Source organism: Pithys albifrons, chromosome 1 (assembly GCF_047495875.1).
Source record: "Pithys albifrons albifrons isolate INPA30051 chromosome 1, PitAlb_v1, whole genome shotgun sequence".
In the NCBI taxonomy this organism is placed as follows: Eukaryota; Metazoa; Chordata; class Aves; order Passeriformes; family Thamnophilidae; genus Pithys; species Pithys albifrons.
The window spans coordinates 19,364,761-19,384,107 of record NC_092458.1 but is presented as its reverse complement, the minus strand read 5'-3'; the positions used below and the strand labels follow the sequence as shown (position 1 = coordinate 19,384,107).

The 19,347-nt window shown below is 39.9% G+C and overlaps 1 protein-coding gene across 2 annotated transcripts in view; it reads left to right on the top strand.

Moving 5' to 3' along the window:
- Positions 1–19,347, top strand: part of RASA3 (RAS p21 protein activator 3) — a 134,205-nt gene that overhangs the window by 59,299 nt on the left and 55,559 nt on the right. For both annotated transcript variants that reach the window (XM_071573662.1, XM_071573744.1), the window contains exons 4-5: positions 7,869–7,963; positions 18,159–18,235. In XM_071573662.1, coding sequence (XP_071429763.1) covers positions 7,869–7,963; positions 18,159–18,235 — 172 coding nt within the window. The remainder of the gene's footprint in view (positions 1–7,868; positions 7,964–18,158; positions 18,236–19,347) is intronic.

Sequence of the window (19,347 nt, the reverse complement as noted above, 5' to 3'; positions counted from 1 at the left end):
CTTGGAAAACTGTGAGTTGGTACCCAATCAGTAATAATGGGGAAAAAAGATACCTCTAGTTGGATGTAGCAGAAGGAATATTAGGATAGTAGTGCTGCTACATCAGGCAAATGTATATGTATGTTCTTTAATGGTTTTGGGGGTATTTTTCAGCTTTTTAGACATGCTGAATGAGACAAGGTGTGCTAATAAAGTGACACTCTTATGAGTGAGCTAGATTTAGTAAAGAAAAGCATCTCTGTGCTGTCCCCTGATCTGGTATTCTCCTAGGTGTGTAATGAACAGCTCAGGCTACCAGGCTGTGACCTTAAACACACAGATCAATTAAAAAACAGGAAATGTGCCACACCAGGTCACTTAAGACTGTGGTGAGAGATTAGTTAATATGATCTGCCCTTTAGGTCACAAGTACACAATCATTTATTCTCTACTTAAATCAGTGTGGATTTTTTCACGCCAGCACTTCATTTGTTCTGGTAACAGGTGCATGAAACTGACGTGCTCACATCTGTGTTAAGCAAATAGTGAACAGAAGGAAATGCACCCCCACTGTGAAGTTCTCAGGGGGGAAAAAGTGTTGCACTGTCTCTATACTGCACTGGGGTGTAAGAACTTTTCTCTGAAGGTTTGTGATGTGCCTCATGGAGGAGAGGGTTGGTTGCCATGCTGATGGGGATGGAATGGTGCTGAACAAAACACAGATGTGAAAGGTCGAAGTCTCTCAGTGAGTGAGCAGAAAGCCAGTGGGTAGAAGACTAGTGAGTGGTTCTGTGAATTACATTTACTATAATTTAACTGCTGTAAGTCAGCTTTATAGAGGTTATAGGTGTGTTCTACAAAATACTGAAACTCTTGTGGCCAGTGTATCCTGCCAGGTTGTAATTGTCTTCTGGCTTAATACTCATGGAGGTAAAGGAAAGTAAGGCAATAAAACAAGTTTCCCTTTGGAGGTAGTTTAACTTAGCTACTCTGGACTAAAGTAGATGAAACCAGATCATAGCTCTTGGAGACTCTCACAGGGTGAAAACACTTTGGAATAGAAAGTTGTTTGAGTCTTGCATGTTTGAGGTGTCTGTACTTTTGTTAATGGCGACTTCAAAGCTAAGGAGGTGTGTTTGTAGCATTGCCACCATTTATTACCAAATATCTAAGCAAGCCATCTTCTATTATTAGGTAACTCTTACCAAATGCAGCTGAAGCATCACCTTTTGGTTATTGTATTGATTTAAAAGAAAAAAATGAAAAAGAATCATCCCTGCTGAACTACGCTTGTTGCTAGCTAAGTGCAGGAAAGATCTTCCAATACAGCATGAAGCAGAAATCAAGATTTCAACAAAAAATTGTGTTGCTGTGTTTCTTCTACCCTGACCATGTCTGAAGCAGCAGTCACAACTTGTTTTTTACTGTTTCCGTAATGACTGTTGTAGGACGTGGGAATAATATAGCTCCTTAGTATGGTATAAATATAGCTACTAATGAAATAAAGGAAACAGATGACTCTGTCCCACAGTGACAAGTCTCAAGAAGCTATTAACTAGAATTTTCCTGAGGTCATTCTCTACAGTTGCATAGAGAGGATAAAATAAATACTTCCTACATAGAGTAAGTTGTTGGGATGCACTCAGAATACCTTTTAACATAACAGATGGTCACAAGAGTAGTAAAACAAAGTTGAGCTTTCAAAAAGTTGTTGGTTTTCCTTCTTTGTCCTACAAGTACCCACATTATGCTCAGCAGTTTTGTTTGTAATGTGCTAGAACCTCAGCTGTCCTTTTTTTGCAACCCTTCTCCTTACCTAATGACAAGTGGTAATATTGTCTGCATGTAAAATATCACCACAGATCCATCATCCCAGTTTACCTCTGACTGTTATAGTTTGAGGGGGGCTTTGTGTATTTTCTGCAGTACTTGACTTCTCTTGCCACCAGCAGATATTAAGAAATCTGCCTGGTTTTTGCCTTACTTGAGCTAAGCAAAGACTGGGGCTGTTAAGAAGATACGGTGCAGTAGGAGGATGGTTGTTCAGTGCAGGCAGCATGCTCAGTGTTCTGGGTGCCTACACTAAGGCAGACAACTGTGACTGCAAGTCTGGAGTTTAGGACTGCTCGCCCGTTGCAAGCAAACATGGGCTATACCCGGTGTCTCAAATGTATGAACATTTTAAGAACCCACAGAATAATTGGCAGAGACTTGATACCAGAGGCCTCATGATAGGGCTTCTTTTGTTTGTTTGGGGGTTTTGTTTGAGTTTTTGGTGTTTTTTGGTTTTTTTTAACAGGAAGAGAGAGTCTAAATTTTGACGTAACCAGGTGAGGTTTTCAGGATTGTGTCCAGCAAAACAACCCTGATAAAGGATAATTAATGCAGTGCTGCACCTTGTGACTTTTAAGGATAGAGTCTATGTTTTATCCACAGCCTCCTTTTCTGTGCCTCATTATCCACAATAAATCCCACAAAAGGGGGAAAATGGATTTAATAGGTGATATTATATTTGGACTAGTTTAAAAAAAACCCCAAACCAAACTGGGGTCATGAATGTCATATATCTCAGTACTCTGTGTAGGATGCACTGTTGCTGTGCTGGAAGGTTCTGCCATTATTGCTACTAAATTCTTAACCCATCTTAGCAGATGGTTTAATAGTGCTTGTGCTTCATGGTGCACAGCCAGGAAGGAGCCATTCTGCTGCTTCTAAAGCTCTGAAGCCTTATGTTGCCCCTAATTCTCATCCTCACCTCTGTAATCCTCAAAGAGGCAGTTTGCTTGTTTCCATCTTCTTCCATGTTACGGGAGGTGTGAGTGAATTCGTGCTGTTCTTGAACAAGGTAGGCGTGTAGCCCTTTTTGTCTTGCAAAGTTTCTGTCATTTTCTTTGATGAGAAATAGCCTTTCATACAGATAATTATAAAATTTTAGGTAGGCTTGATAGCAGTGGTGCTTCATGTTTCAAGGTAATTAAAGTTTCATAAGGCTCTCGCAGCCTAAAATGATGAAAATCGATTCTGATTTGTTCTTAGTCTTTCCAGCTGTTGAAAGGGACTTTCTTTGTGCACCTTCCTATCAGTGATTTTAAATTAAGTTACTGATACAGTGTGTCTGTGCAGTTACCATATTAACTGAACTAGCTTCCAGGCTATCTTATTGCCTAATACTGTAGCATATAGGAGACAAAGTAGTCTCTGTTTAGAGCTGAAAGAAGACTGAATTAATTAGGTGTTAGGGCCTTTTAATGTGTGACTCAGACCTAACCCTTTGCTATAAACTAACTATACTGCAGTCATTGTTAGTGGAGGATGTTGTATTAAAAAACATTACATTATATTGTTGTAGCACACTTGGCAGCAATATACAAAGTTCTGCTGTTTTCACTGTGCAGGTGTTCCAAGATAGAGATAATCTAAAGAGAAGATAGAAGAGCTCCTGAAATGCTCTGGTTTTAGCCTTCTGTAAAATAACTGTTGGATCACTTTTCAGATAGGGCCTTGTGCTGCATTAAAATGATCAACTCCTCTCCTAATGCTGCCTTGACTTACTTTTCAGTATAGGAACCTTCTACTAGTCTGGCATCTGTCATAAATATTCACATATCTCAGCTGCACACTGACAAATTGTTGTTAAACAGTGGGATGTAATTCTTTAACTAATGACTAAGCCTTTTGCCACCAACAGGTCATCCAGGCAGAAGGTAGTTGTATATGGATGGAGAATGCCTAAGCCAAATTATCAGCTCTGTTAGTCTTTGTATGGAGATGTTGACCCTGAATTAACAAGCACAGGCATGTCTAGGGACAAGTTAATGGACTACATTGACTTGTGTTGGAAAAGTTTTTGAAGACAGTGAGGGTTGGGCACTGAGAGTGTGGTGCTTCCTCAAGTATTTCCCCAAGCAGTGTAGCCAGAAATTCCTACCCTTCTCTATTGCATATTTCTGCCTCTGTGCCCAAATTATTGATCTCCTCCCATCTTCAGTCTCCCAGCTATGCTGATGTGACTCTTGAGTAGGGAAAACTGTAAAACAGGTCAGTTGAAATGACCTGTGCATTAAAAATACCAACACCACCTACGTGTGACCCCTGAAACTTATACTTACTCCCTTCTGTTCCCCCAGAATGTTTATTTTTGTTGTTTGGGGTTTTTTTGGATTCACTCAATTTCATTGACATTTTCACTACAGCCTGCTAAGAGGACAGGAGTACCAGGGTGGGAAAAGTAGGAGGCTCTTAAATCAGTTTGTACTAGGGATTGTAATGTGGATTTTGCACTCTGAAGACCATCAGAGGCCTAGGTAGTAAATTCACTGGTCCCTGAGCTGGCTGCTCAAATAACAGATTATTGGTATATTGTTTTTTCCCTAAACAGAGGTTCACAGAAGGAAAGGACCAGGTGTAGCATGCAGCGTCTTTGTTTTGAACACAAAAGGACTCATGATTTAAATGTGCCAGTTAAGATCTGTTCAGTCGGAAGTGAGGGGACACAGGGAAATTGCTGCCATATGGGTGAGAGACATGCAGGAGTGTGTGAGATTTTCCTACCCTCCCTCATTCTGAGCTCCTGGTGAGTGTCAGGCTTCAGAAAGAAATTAGTTCAGATGAGAATAACACTTTCATTGCTGGTCTTACTGCTGAGAATCTAACTTTTAAAAACATAACTAAGTTTTGGAATTACACCTTACACTGTTGAACATGATCTGCTGTTTCCTGCCTCCTCCCATACAAAAGGCTTAAACAGATACAGACCCTGCAGCCTGGGACGACTCTAAGAAACCAGCAGGAGTGTCTGCGTGCCTCAGATGCACGATTTAGAGTCTCTTGATGCTGCCTGGAAGCCACCCAAGTCTAGAGAAAGTGCACAAGACAATGGATTCACATTTGGGAGCACACTGAAGAACTTCAAAGAGGAAAATGTCCTGTAAATGAGTGGTGGTAAACCTTTCTGACCTCTTGTGTCAGGTTTATCTTCAAGGAGAATTATAGGTCCTTATTGTGTAGTGTCAGGTCAAATGACAGGTGCCAACAGCTTGTAATTATTGGCCTAGATTTAACCTAGTTCTGGTGAGCCTAGAAGTTGTTTGAGCCAGTGTGGACATAGGTCAGCCAGTGGCAGAGCAGTGACTGTGCAGAGTGGGGCAGGACCTAATTGTGCCCAGTGTGGGTCTGGTGTTGGGGAGGAGGAATGTGGGGTGGATGAACATGTGGACTTGGCTGGTGCAGGTGAAGATAACAGAATTTGTGAGGGACACTCCTGTACACAGAGAACTATTTAATTGGGTAGATCAAACTTTCTGCCCCATCAGTAATGTGTATTTTTATAAGCAGAGTGGCCAAAGTTTAGGCCCTTCTTTTATTGCCCCATCCCTTTTTTTTTCTAGTAGATTTTTCTCCTTCGTGGATCATTTGGTATGCAGTGAAACCCCCTGGATTACAGCCAGCCCAGTCAATAGATTTCAGTCATTAATAAGACTTGCTTGTGTGTAGAGCAAACAGAGCTGTTCAAACAGTTTCCTAATCAAAACAGTTGTAACACCACATTAACCCACTCTGAGCAGGAGCATGTGCCATCACCTGTGGACACTTTGTACCTGGGTTATCCTGCTATTCTTGATAGAGAGAAATGGAGCTCCCTGATGAAAGAGGACGCAGTGATCACACCATTTTTGCCATGTACAGATGCAGGTATTGGGAAACCCTCTGAGTTTTCTGCAAGGATGCTCCCTGCATGGGAGGTGACTGTGAATGAGATTGATTGCAGGTGAGGGTGCTGGGAAAGTGTGTGCAACACTGCAGTCGGGTGGAGGATTTCTGCAAGAGATTAAAAGGTACAACGAGGACAGCAAGCAGTGAAAGTAAGCAATTTCAAGTGAGGTCCAAAGCAATTATTGGAAGGTCATGCATTTAAATGTATTCCTCTCAAAGTGTTTTAGAGAAACTAGGTTCCCCACAAACCACTGTGGTTGGAGAATAGATGTAGAAGCTTTGAAAAAACACAGCCACCATCACATAGATTCTTAGCATCATAACTTGGTGTCTTCTGTTCAGCATGGTTCAGATGTCTTATTTACCCTTTCTGCCATATGATTTTGTAGGTTTATGTAATTATTGCTTTTCTAAGGAGTTTCAAGTCAGTTGATCTACAATAAAAGGCCTGGTGATGAATCTGCCTTGTTAATCTTTAGTTAAATGTTTGCCAGGAGAATATATCTGGTAATCTTTAAAGGACAAGCAGTGGTTGGAGACTGCTGAGTGCAGAATGAGCAAGACTTTGAAGTAATGGGTCAGAAGTTCTACAGAAGCTGGGGCAGAAACTCTGGCAGATACTATGGAGGGCAACTATGGATGGCAGAGTACTTTAGAAACTGGGACTGGAAGTCTGGAAACTGTCACTGAAACAGCCAAAGTGTGACAGAAGAATGCAGCAGCAGCTGCAGCATGGTATGAGGGGCTGCCCAGCAAACAGGAGGGCTGGGTGAGGTCATACAGCAACAGCTCAAGGAAAAGGCCATAATGAGGGAATGCTGGTGTGTAATAACTTGCTGTTGGGACATCCATAAGCTTTTAGATTTCAGAAGGGAGAATGCTTTGTGCTTGCCATTTTCATAGTCTTCCATTGTGTGTGGGCTTTTTGTTTGATTGTTGTTTTTTAAAAATTATTTTCCTTGTATTGTTAACATTTGTTGAGGTAATATATTACTGTTGTCTGGTCAAACTGCATGAATTTAGGGAGCCTTCGATGTCTTTTCCACTAGGACTGTATCCATTGGTGAATTTTATCCAACGGTATTTGGTTAAAAGGAAGTCTGTGTTTCTGTAGCAAAGCAGTGGTTGCGAACTATCTGTGACCGAAAAAAGTCTGCTGCAAAATCACATTGCCAAAACCCAGCTTTACTGAGCCTTGTCAATGCCTCTGACTGTCCTGGATTCTTTCATTTTGAACATGCTGCTTTGCTCAGTGCCTGGGGAACCACCCAAGCCAAAGCTGCTTTCTGAGGACAGCGTCCTCCTCAGGCATGCCACTCTCAGCTTGGTGTACACAAAGAAAGATGCTTGGATGAAGTTATTGCCCCTCAGAGAGTGCTTTGCATAATGCCTGAGAGAGATCTGGCAAGACAAAAGTTTTCATTCTACATATATGTTGGTCCCTAGCTTTCATATACATTAGTTCACAGCATGGAATGGGCTGCTGTTAGCCCAACTATGAAAACAACTAATGCAATAGGGATAAGAGTGGTGAAAAAAGGTGAGAGTAAAAGCTCCACAGCATTTTGGGATGGTTTGTTTTTTTCTCTCTACAGTCAGGGGTAGTACTTGGGTGGCTTTGGGTAGCACAATGCCAACTCTTAAAGATTTGAGGAAGTGAAGATCAACAGGGCCTCAAAATGCAAATCTGGGAATCTGTTGTGACCTGACATCTCTAGTTGTTGCCCTTCTCCTACAAAACCATACAGTGAAAAGCCTCATTCTAAAATATTGTTAGCAATAACTCAGGCATGGAACTTTATTTTGGGTTTGTTATAGACATCTGCCTCAAAGAATCTCTCTCCAACAGTTTCCAAGCCTTTGTTCCCACAAGTTAAATTACATGTCAGAGAAGTAATAATGATGTTTTCACAATAAGCATACTTACAAACTTGTCCGCAGGGCCCAGTGCTTCCCTCTGTTAGGTGAGTATCGTGTTAGGAATTTTGAAGTCATTCACAGTATTGCACTCATCATTATGTATTGTGTAAAGAATTATGAAAGCAATCTGGCTTTGCTCTAAAGCATTTCTTGAGAAGGACAGTCCTTAAATCATTGTTTTGAAATTTGGTTTTGATGGAAATGTACTTTGGGGGAGCTCCAGCATGTCTTAAACTGTGCTTCTGGTTTATTTCCAGGAAAGGTAGCTATACAGAAAGAAGATCTTCAAAAGTACCATAACAGAGACACCTGGTTTCAACTCCAGCATGTTGATGCTGATTCAGAAGTACAGGTGAGATTGTTAAGGAAATATCTTGGCAAAGGAGTATTTGTAACAAGGTCATGGCAGCTTTATGGGTTTCATAGCTGTAGAACAGATGTGTTGCTTCTTTGCAAAAAGGAAGTGTTGCCCATTAATATGGTTTAGGTTTCGGTGATAAGCACAGGGTGAATTACAAATGTGTGTAAATCAATGAGGGTTGGGATTCTGCCTACAGGAATAATTAAAACTATATGAACTATCAGGGTCACTGATTGAAGGAGGGGTGTGTTTTCTCAAGTATCAAATAACTTCAGGCCCTATAAATAACTGTTGATTCCTCAGGGAGCGGAGCCATCTTGAAAATAGTATCTTCAGGTACTGTTTTAATTAATTATGTTGGCAGGTTGTCACGGGAATTGCAACAAGTACATCTCAGACACAAAAACCACTCCTTGCCAGATTTCTCGACCAAGTTTGAAACAATGGGAATGCTCATAATTGTATTGCTTTAACTACATTTACATATCAAGCCAATTACTTTTTTCTTTTTTTTCTTTTCTTTTTTTCCTCTTTTCTTTTTTTCATTTTTCTTTTTTCTTTCTTCCTTTTTTTTTCTGTAAGTATTTATTGCAGATGACTTTTGAAACACAATATTTGCTTAGGAGGCCACAGACATGAATGTCTGACCTGTGCAAAAGTCTCAAATAAATGCAAGGGAAAATGCTGCTTGGGTACTGCTATGTGGTAGGGTTGGACACAGTGTCTTGGCTTTTCAGTCTGCATACAGGTCTGCACTACCAGGTTGGAAAATAACACCTAAACCGCACACACATTCCAATATATAGTGTGGTTATGTGTGGTGAAGTAGATCTGTTAGATTTTCTTTTTATTTGGAGAGACAAATAGTATGTAATTGTGCATGTGATACAAAGAAAGCCTCATGGCAGCCTGTTCGGTCTGTGCCTTTCTCTTGTAAAATATTGATCCTCTTTAATGCCACATTTCAATGTCACTGGTGATGGAAAGGCTTTTAACAGCCTTTTGAGTTCTGTTCCATTTACCGTTTCCCTTGTCTTTTCACTCCAAAGCCTCTTATGACAGTGCCTTTAGAACAATAGATTTAGTGTTTATTTCCTGTAGGATAAGAAAACTTCCCCTCTGTAATTTATCAGTTGAAGAAGGCCAATATTTGGATAAGCTTCTGCATTGTTTATTTTGTTACAATATTTACACAGAATGAGCTTATGAAATCTTTTAGACCAGGATGCTTTCTAGGACAGCACTGGTAATGTAGTTGTGAACTCATAACAAAAAGGTTTGCAGGCAGCTCTTGCTTTTGGAGGGATGGAGTAGCACAGTATTTGCTGAAGCACATTCTGTTTATTTGTACAGTTTATCATTTCCGCTGTTTGTATCTTTGCAAAAACCTAAACGTTAAAAGCTGTTTCTGGGCTCCATGATAAGCATTTATTACACTAATGTAAATATGAACAGTAGTCTGATGATTTTATCCATTTATTTAAATAATCCTAGGTCTTTATGTTAAGTAGTCTGCAAGAGGGCTTTGTTTTTCCATCACACCAGGAGCAGATTTGTAAATATTTTGTGTGAATTCTTATTTAAGAGAAAATTGCCCTGTTAAGTATTGTTGTGTTTGTAATTTTTACATTTGCGATATCTCAGTTGTTTTTCTAAACACTTCTGCGTTTTTAAGAGAAAAAAAAGAATACTCGTTTTAATGGCAAGTATTTATGCAACGTTCCTTGATTTTCATTCTGTTTTAAGGAAAATAAGAAATTTTTTTAAATTGAAATTTGCAGTGAATCATGCAAATGCTGGTAGTACAATAGCCGTTTTATCGCTATCAGTTTTATCATTTGAGCAGTTGTTCCCATTTGCCATATTAGTGGATTAAACGTTGAGCTGTGTGCCAGGGAACTCGTGTATCTTCTGTTTTTGTCAGCCAGTGGCCTTAATACTCTTTTCCATGTTGTAGACCACTTCATGGCTATTTAGTTATACATCACAGCACTGTATTGAGGTAAGCTACTGTCACTCCCACACCTGGAGTGCAGTGAGAATAAATGTCAGAAAGAATGTGACTTGCTTGAGGTCATACAATCAGAGCGAGGAATTAAAAAAAAACCCCAAATTTCTAATTCTTTCTAATTCATTAGGCCATAATATCAAAGAAACTGGGTGACAGCGATAAGCTGTGTAGGACTTTACTGTATGCAAAGCCTGAAAATATCCACGTTTTAAGCAGACCAGTCAGCACAGTCAGAAACTCAAAACCAGCTTAAAAACAATGGATATGTTGGAATATTTGTGATACTGGATGCCAGGGTTCTTGTGACCTAATTCTGGTACACATTTAACCTCTTTTTTTCAGAACAGAAAGACTGATTTGATATTATGGATAATAACATTTGCAATGTAAGAACTGATACTTTGAGCTATCTGAAGCTTAATGGGTAGAATTTAAAATTTTGTTCAACAGAGTTTGTACCTCATTTGTATGAGTTTCTTTATGCTTAAAAAATCAATATATATGCGTTGATGTTTGATAACTTCATTAAACATTGTTTCCAAGGTGTTTTGCTCAAGACTTTGAATTCAGTTTTATGATTTTACAACGTTGCTGATTCTTACTGCCTTAATAAAGGTGCTTTGTATTGTCTGGAGTGAGATTGACTTTATAAATTTTATTGCAGGTAAGGATGTTACTGACAGCAGGACTGCGTTAACTGTTAGGCTACACAGATGGTTTAATGCCACCTCTGTTTATTGCTTGACAGCAAGTAAAGGAGTCTGACATGATTGCTCACCTTGAGGGAAAAAATGAGGGCATTGTCTGTGTAGGCTAAGTGCTGCTAAGGGGCCTGTGACTTCAGCACCACTGATGCTGTTTGGTCTCACATGGAGCAGTACAGGTGGGACTGTGCAGCTGCTCAGCCCACAGATGCAGATCGGGCATCACCACCTGCATGCTCTTTGTGGTTTTGGTTCATTTCATATTCTTGCAAACCTAACTAATTGAAATAATCATAATCATCAGGTGAATTTCCCTTCATTGGGCAGAAAGAGCCATCAGAGCACAGTGCCATGTTACTCACAAATGGACTGTAACTGCTTCTTGAAGCCAACAGGCTTTTATTTTGTTGGTTCATCAGTGCCCCCACGTTTTGCTGACAGGTTTTGCTCTCACTAGTTTGAAAGTTGCATATTGCATAGTCTGCTCTAGTCCTGTCAGCGTATACCCTGAATGCTGTTTCGATATAGCAGGGTGATGAAACAACAGTTGTGCTCTAGGTGCTTAAGTTTGAGCTGCTCTGTGGAGAACAAATATAAAATTCCACCAAAATTGTATTTGTGTTTGGCATCCAAATATGAAATGACATAATATCTGAATATTTCCTTTTTAAATATAGAATAAAACATTAAATGTGACCAGGAATTTTTATTATACAGAGTGCAGAATGAAAATTGACAGCAGCCATTCATGCTTAGTATGGCTTAACTTTCCAGACCGGAAAACTTGTTCTGAAAGTATGAAGGTATAACTAGGTAGGTTTGTGCACGTTTAGTTTATTTTAAGATCCTATCTTCTGAGACAGCCTACCTCCTCCTCAGTAGGGACGGTACTGTGCCCAGAGCTAAACACCCAGTGTCTGACAGTACAAGAGCCCAAACATTTCAGTGAGAAAACAGCATTTAAGCCATTACTGAAAATGGTTTAACTTTTGCATTGAAATAGACTATGAAGAGTCAGGCAGCTTCAACTGGAAGGACTAGGACAAGAAAAGACAACCTTCTAAGCTCTTTGAAGTCAGTACGAGCATGATGTTGCACACTTTCCATGAGACCTGTTTCTTTTCTACTAGCCATTTGTCTTGCAGGATTTGCATTCTCACGCTTTTTGAGGTCTGGAAGCAAGAATTGCCATGCTGTTGTGTGTACATCTCTTTTGATCCATGAATTGTTTGCCTTTTCTTCACAGAAGGAAGTTTACCCAACAGTAGCTGATTCAGATATTTGCCTAGGGCTGTAGATGACAGATGCTCTCAGTGGTCCATGTGTTCTCAGTGGAATTTAAGCCCAAGTGCACATGCAGTCTTTAAAAGGTCTTTCCTGTTTTTGAGTAGTTTTCCCTTTCAATTTTTTTCACAGTAACTTCATAGTTTAAGTCTGTTTTGTGAAATTTGAGCTGCGTGACCTAAATACCCTTTGTGTGCGTGTAATCAGTGAAGTGGTTAAAGATCCAGAGATATTCTGATTAATATCATTATACACCAGCCTACTCCAAACCATGTAATCTGTATGTGCCAAAGTGGGGGAGAAATGTGAGGAGTATTAGATCATTCTGACATGTTTTCCTCTGCAGGCTCTTGTTTTAAAAGTTCCTCTTTTCAAGTGTGCTTTGAGTTACTTCCTCCACAGCACTGACAAATGTGAAATGGTCATGTCCTCTTACAGCTGAGTTCTCAGTATTAAATGACAGAGTGCTTTTCCAAAGCCAGTCATGCTCAAGGTCTTATGTAAAACTCATTGTTGGGGCAAAAAAAGTCTGACAAAAACTTGAAAATTGCTCATTTCCCTTTCCTTCTCATAAGAACTTTGATGTGTCTGAAGCATATCTATTTGGCTATCAACTTAAAAAAAATAAAAGGCATGTAAAGGGCAGATAACCAACACTGAGGAAGCAAATTGTCTCACATTTTAACCTTCTGTACTCAAAGCTTTGTGCAAAAGATTTACTGATGTTAAGTACTTTCTTCAGACATGAGAAGCTCTTCTTCCTCCATTCACCACATTAGCATTTTGCCTACGTAGGCCTTTCACTATTGTTGATTAAACATGCCTGTTCCTGAGTATGGACTGATATGAATGTCATGTGGTGTACTAGATTTCAGTAGTGGAAAATATTACTCGCAAGTATGTTTGGAGAGTACACCTAAAATTCATTTATTGTGCTGGATATCACTACTGGCTCTGAAATGCTGCCTTTATATTAGCTGGAAGAATCTATCCAGGGCACTCTCTGCTCCTCAAAAAAACCTTTCCTCCTTTGTCAGTGCCTTCCCACTGAATGCAGAGTCTGTATCCTGAGTGTCAGGCTTCATGAATGAAACCTCGGCCTTGCCAGTGTGGGAGTTTTACCCTGAGTTCATCAGAGCCAAGGTTTCACCACAAGCTTTTGAATTAGCTCCTCTTCATTCAGCCCTGTGTGACAGACAAGTTTATCACAGAACTACACAAGAGGCTGGAAGTGTGTTACTGTGGGTTTTTTTTCTCTACCTGCATAATACTGAGGAAGTTTCTACAGACTCTTGCATATCTGCCTGCTTCCTGTTCTGTATAAATCAATGCTCTTTATATATGCAGAGCAAATCACGTTCAACTGCAGTGCCTCTGATGCTAATTGTTACTTAAGGATATGCATTTGAAGACACACAAGGTTGAGTGAATTGTCTTTAGGAGCAACTGTATAGGGGTATTTCACTCCAGTGATTGATAAAATAACGTTATCTGTTGAAGAGTTAAGAGCATTGCAGTCCCACTGTCCAACGCTGATGTTTACTAACTTTGTGTAAGTATTTAATTGCTTCTAGTGTGAAGATAAGTCACTAATGCATTTTGTACAATCTACTGTAAGAAGGGGTATATGCAAATTGTAAAAAGAAGCTGCTTCCAGGTTTGGTATCAGCTTTCCACCACAACAGGAAATAAATGGGTGTTGCCCTCTGTTTTATGAACAGTGGCTCTTAGGTTTCTATCTTCTAGTTGTTTTGCAAAGAGATGACGTGTGTGTTTTGATGGAGTGGGGAGATTGTCAAGACTAAAGGCCTACTGAAAAAATTATTTCAGGGGAACTGAACTATGCATCAGCAATGGTAAATAATGTTTGGTAAAGGAAAAGACCAGCTATTGACCAGATCCTGCTTTGTGGCAAGACTTCCTCCCTATGTGAATGTAAGAGTGCAGTATTGAGACTTAACAAGACAAAGGGCTAAGACAGTCAAACAGGTTTTGGTCTGTTACCCTTCCATAGCTGGTCTGTAACATGGCATGTGGTAAGGAGCACCTACTGCTGAACAATATTTACATGGTTTTAAAGTAGCATACTTGGTTTTTGTATCTGCAGAACACAATTTGTGAAAATGAAAACCTTTAATTTACAATATTTACATATTGTATCTCATCAAAGTATTTGAGAGGAAAGCACGATTAGTTATAAGGATTTTGACCATATGGCTGTATTGTCATTTTAGAAACAGGAAAGTTAACATTGTGCCATGTGAAGTTGTTTGCTGGTTACTGAGCAATTCTGACAAGCTTGCACATATGGAGAGCAAGCAGACATCAGTTCTGCTTTGCTTAGCATTTATGAATCCATGCAGTGTTCATTAGAGCTGTTGCACTTTCTCAGCGATTTGTCTGGGTTTTGTTCCAGTTTCTTGTGTGCTGCACTGTGGCCCAGCAGGCAGGCTGTGATCTGACGATCCTTAGACCTTTCTCAGCTGCCCTCTGCTAAAGGAAGGAGCAGCTGTTACAAGCAGCAGGAGTTGACAGCAAACAAACTCTTCCTCCTGCTCTCAAACCTGCTGTTAGGCTGTGACCTGATGAGAGGCTGCTGATAACACTGCAGGGCTGGATTTACCTAAAGCAGTAGTTGCACCCTTTTGGTCTTTCCTCTCCCGCTCCCTCAAGGGCAGCATTTAGTGAGCCCTTAGAGTTTGTCTGCCTTTTATTGTTTGCTTTTAAGCTTTACTAGTGCCCGAAAGTGACATCTCAGAAAGTTGTCTAAGGGGGTTTCAAAGTAGACAGTACCTGTCCAGTAACATTAGTTATATCCTGAAATAAAATATGGAAAGACAGAGAAAGCAACAGCACAGGTTCTTCCCTGGTTTGGAATGGTTGGTGTGTAGTGCTCAGTTCTTCCAGTGCTCATATCTCCAGACAATTTGCAGCAAGGGAAAATAAACCAACACACCAGGGCTATCACAGTCCTAAATTTGAGATTTCAAAAAAATATCATGCTGTCATTAGTCAGTAGTGGGCTGTGGTTCATACCACTTGCTTAGCCTAGTCCTCTACTACAGTTTGTCCCTGTTACTTCTCTTTCTTCCTCGCTCTCCAGGAGCTGGGGTGAGACTGCAGGCAGTCCCTCTCTACTGTCAGGATGAGGAGTGGAGAGCCAAAAGGGGGTCACAGTCCTTTCCACACTACTGAGCAATGAGTAGAGATGTGCTGTGTTGGGAATTGTCCCCATATGGGAAAAGTGGAAAACTTCCATGAAGGTGTGCTCTCACCCTGGAGGGAAAAGTTCCCAGCACAGTTGAGTAGATTAGTGACAAGTAGAAGGGTGAGTGATGACAAACCTCTTGTCCAGCAGGTTTAATAGCAGACTACTGCCTTTTTTAGTTTTTGTGATCCATTTGTCTTTTATGATCAATGTGCTTCAATCCACAGTAACTCACAGCTGCATTCCAAGGAGAAAGGAGGTGATTGGAGGCAGGCTTTTCCTGTATCTATAAAACCAGGATCTTGAGTCTGCTTTTTTCTTTTTGCAAACTTATGACCATTTTGGTTTGGTTTTCAGATAACTGTGTGTGTAGCAAAGGGTATATTTAACAAGCATAGTATAATTTGGTTTTTCCTCTGTAAGGCCATTCAAATGCTTTGTTTGTTAGTGGTTTCCTTTTCAATACTCTACTTGCCTACAAGAAACAATCAACTGATGGCTTCTTTAATCAATAGCTGAAAAATGGAAGCTGGCTGGCCCCATTATGTGATGCTAGATATGATTGGGAAGGATGGACAACCCATGAACCCACCCTCCATATCAGGAGTTTATGGAAAAGGAAGTGTTCAGCAGGTGAATTGGCACTCCTTCAGCTTGTTCCCTGAAAAAGTCCTGTCCTTCCAAGTGAGAAGCTTATGGTAATAGGCATAGCTGCTTCTAGGAACATCATGAAAGATTTTTTTTTGATGGAAATGTTTTGAGTAATTGATACATTCTACTTCAAAACTGTCAAACCTTTATATTTTTCTGAGTCTTTTTGCTGTGCTGAAGCTAAAATATATTTATGTAGCCTGAAAAACCAGGACTGAGCTTAGATTCAATCTCTGGCAAGGATCCTGTCTGAGCAGGATCAAGGCACTGTTTCAGCTGTAAAACAGGGACAGAGTATTTTTTTTTTATCCTGTGGATCATCTAACCTTTCCCTTAGTATTTTTCTACAAAGTACTATTTTCTCTAGAGTTTCTAAATTTCTGTTCCTGCCTTTCAGTTTCTTCAAAACTTGTATTAATGTTTATTTCTCTAGTAAAGGTAGTCTGAACAAAGATAGCAGCAGTGGTTTTCACAGGTTCACAATATAAATTTGTTCTCGAGAGACTAATGGTTTAGCTCCTGTAATTGAATATGTAACCTCCCAGAAGAGAGAACAGTGAAGAGTAAGGCAAAAGATAGTAAAACAAAAGGCAGAAAACTAATGTACTTAACCAGAGTTCTTGACTGGTTGTGTGCTCAGCCCTTGTCATGTACAGGTACAGTGGGCATTGCAGTGGTACTGAGTCCTTAAGAGCTGTGTCTGGAAGTGGCTTTTTATGCATTTGTGCCGGGAAGTCCTGCTCTTACGCATGAGTGTAGGCTCCAGTTCAGAAGCCAGTGACAGATGTTGCCATTTGTACACACTGACAGGGTGAAGGAGGATACCTGTCTTGCTGAAATAGATGAATCAGGAGTCTGACAGCCAAATTCAACATGTTTGGTTTTTGCATTGTGTGGGTTTTTTAATTGTTTTGTTTAAAATGAGGCAAAAGACAGCTGGCCTTGTTTTTAAACTAAGAAACGTATTTGGGTCCTTCCCTATTCAAAATGCCAGAGAAAGGGAATACACTAGGAAGGAAAGAGAATGACTGTAACAGTAAAAAACAGAATCTCTCATAGGCTTCTTCAGGACAAGTATTCAGGCACCAAGTTCAGAGTTTGTTTATGCTGCTCATTCTAAGAGGACCAGGGAATGACCTTGAACTGAACTTGTGCATGTCCATGCTACTGAATTGTTGCTGCACCCCTAGCTATGCTTTCAACTGCCTACACCACCTTGTGTCCAGACAAATCTACTGTAGAGAAGGTGTATTTCAGCAGCATAGGTACAACTTGAGGCCAGTGATTCATCTTCACTCTCCTTGTTTGTGCAGAACAGACATACTCACAGAGCAGGAGGTTGTTGTAAATAGAAGAGTTTTGGTCATGTGGAAAAAGAGGAAAGATTAAATTTGGAATATCTTACAAAAGGGCTGGCAAGAGACCTTTGTGTGATTTGACGTAAAGATGGTGCACACGTTAGAGCAGTAACTGGCAGGGTGGATTTTAGCATCCTTTAGTAAAAAGGGTGAAGTGGAGGTGTTTGTGAAGATAAATGAGTCAGTTCTGGCCACAATGATTTGCAGAAGCTGCTTTGGCACTGCTGGCATGTCAGAATAGGTCAGTAGCAAACTGTATTTTGCATTTACTATATATATTGTTATTTATATACATATTTACTGTAGATATACTGTAAGTTTTTGACAATGGGAGTAGACACTGGTGTTTTGAAATATAATGGAATTAATAAGAGGAATGCAATTGGTATTCATGACTGCCTTTATTTTCTTAGCATATTTGAGCATAATATCTTAGCCCAAGTCATACTAAAGTTAATGTGGTGGTAAGGAGTTGATGACCATCTAATAGTGTTCAACATCGTTGAATTTTTTTGGGGGGATTTTTTGGTTGTTCAATGTAGTTTTACTGATGCTTGTCTCATAATTTATATTGTTTAAGAGATTTCTTTTAAATAATGTTTAAAACATATAGGTGTTAATTTATAATGCACTTCTGTGATACCTTTTCAATGATAGTGTTGCTTAATGTTTAAAATGCTAAGTATAGATAAAGCTCCAGCACAACATTTTTGTGATACTCCATATCCCTCAATTAGTAAAACATACAGAGATAAGATAATGCTGGGAAGTATGCATTGAAATTTACTTAAATGTCTGCTAATCTGGTTTCTCTGACAGTTGACAGATTTTAGCTACATGGCTGTTACTTAATCTCTATACTTCTCCTGGAATTACTTGCACTAACTGGCTTGCTTTAGTTTAAGTTGAAATGGTGTGATTGGCTATACTTGAAACTAACGATTCCTATGGTGTTTCTGATGTGTTTCAGGGGAAGGTCCACCTTGAGCTGAGACTGAGTGAAGTAATAACAGACACTGGTGTCGTCTGCCATAAACTTGCAACACGGTAGGATTTGAAATGTAATTGTAGAATTATGAGAAACACATTGATTACAAATAGCATGCAGTGCTTAATTTTAAAAGAGTTGGAGGAATCAAAACATTGATTTGGACACTGTATGTTCCTTATCTGCAATATCCTTCTGAATTTATAAGATGTGAGATTTTTTTCATTTTCTCCTTCTCTCTACATAATTACATAATTTTCTTCCTAATAGCCTTAAATGTTAATAAATCCTTTATCCAACTTAGTCATGACATAAATACTGAAATGACATCAAAGGGTAATATTAATATCTTTCTAATTTACATTAAGGACCTTACCAGCGAAGCAAATTTGTAGCACAGCTTGTGTGCTGATAGAGTGTTACAGAGCTGCCTTAACAAACAAAAGTCTGCATCAGTTATTAAAGCAGCCTCAGAATCAGCCCTCTGATCTCATTCAAGTTGAAACATAGATGCCACTGGACTCAGATGGAAGTAAAGATTTTGCTGTCTTCTGAGGAGGAATCTGGAAGACCACTGCCCTCTGAAAACACCAAAGCCTTTCAGGTGGCTACTTCAGAAGCAGTGGAAGAGCTGGTTGGCTTCTGACAGCAATCTGCTTTGTGTTCTCTGGCAGAAGAGCTGTCAAAATTGGAGTGGTGGCATCATGCACTTATAGCTGTTTACCAATCATGTCAATACAAAAATACTCTGCTAGGATACTTCTGACCAGCCCAATTTCAGACCAATGTTTGATATTATTTTGTTCCAGCCTTTGCTAAGGCTTTGTTAATAAGCTGTCCTGATAGCTTTTACATCTAGGACCGGTTAAGAAGTGCAGGTGAGCCATGTGGCTGACCTTCATTGCTCTAGGCTCACTCTTGATACAAGGATGTGCTGGGGCATGTGATCCTCATGCCTGTGCGTATACCCTCTGGCCATGCAGGTACTACCAGAGCTCTGGAGTAGGTGCATTTGAACTCTTTCTTTCTGCAGTCTGCTGTGATAAGGCAGAGTGATTAACAGGGATAGTCTGGTCCAAGTTGCTGTTTAGGATCTGAGCTCCAGTGAACTTGTTAACTTGTGCTGGAACAGAGCTGTACCTCTTTCAGAACAAAAATTGCCGTGTCAGTG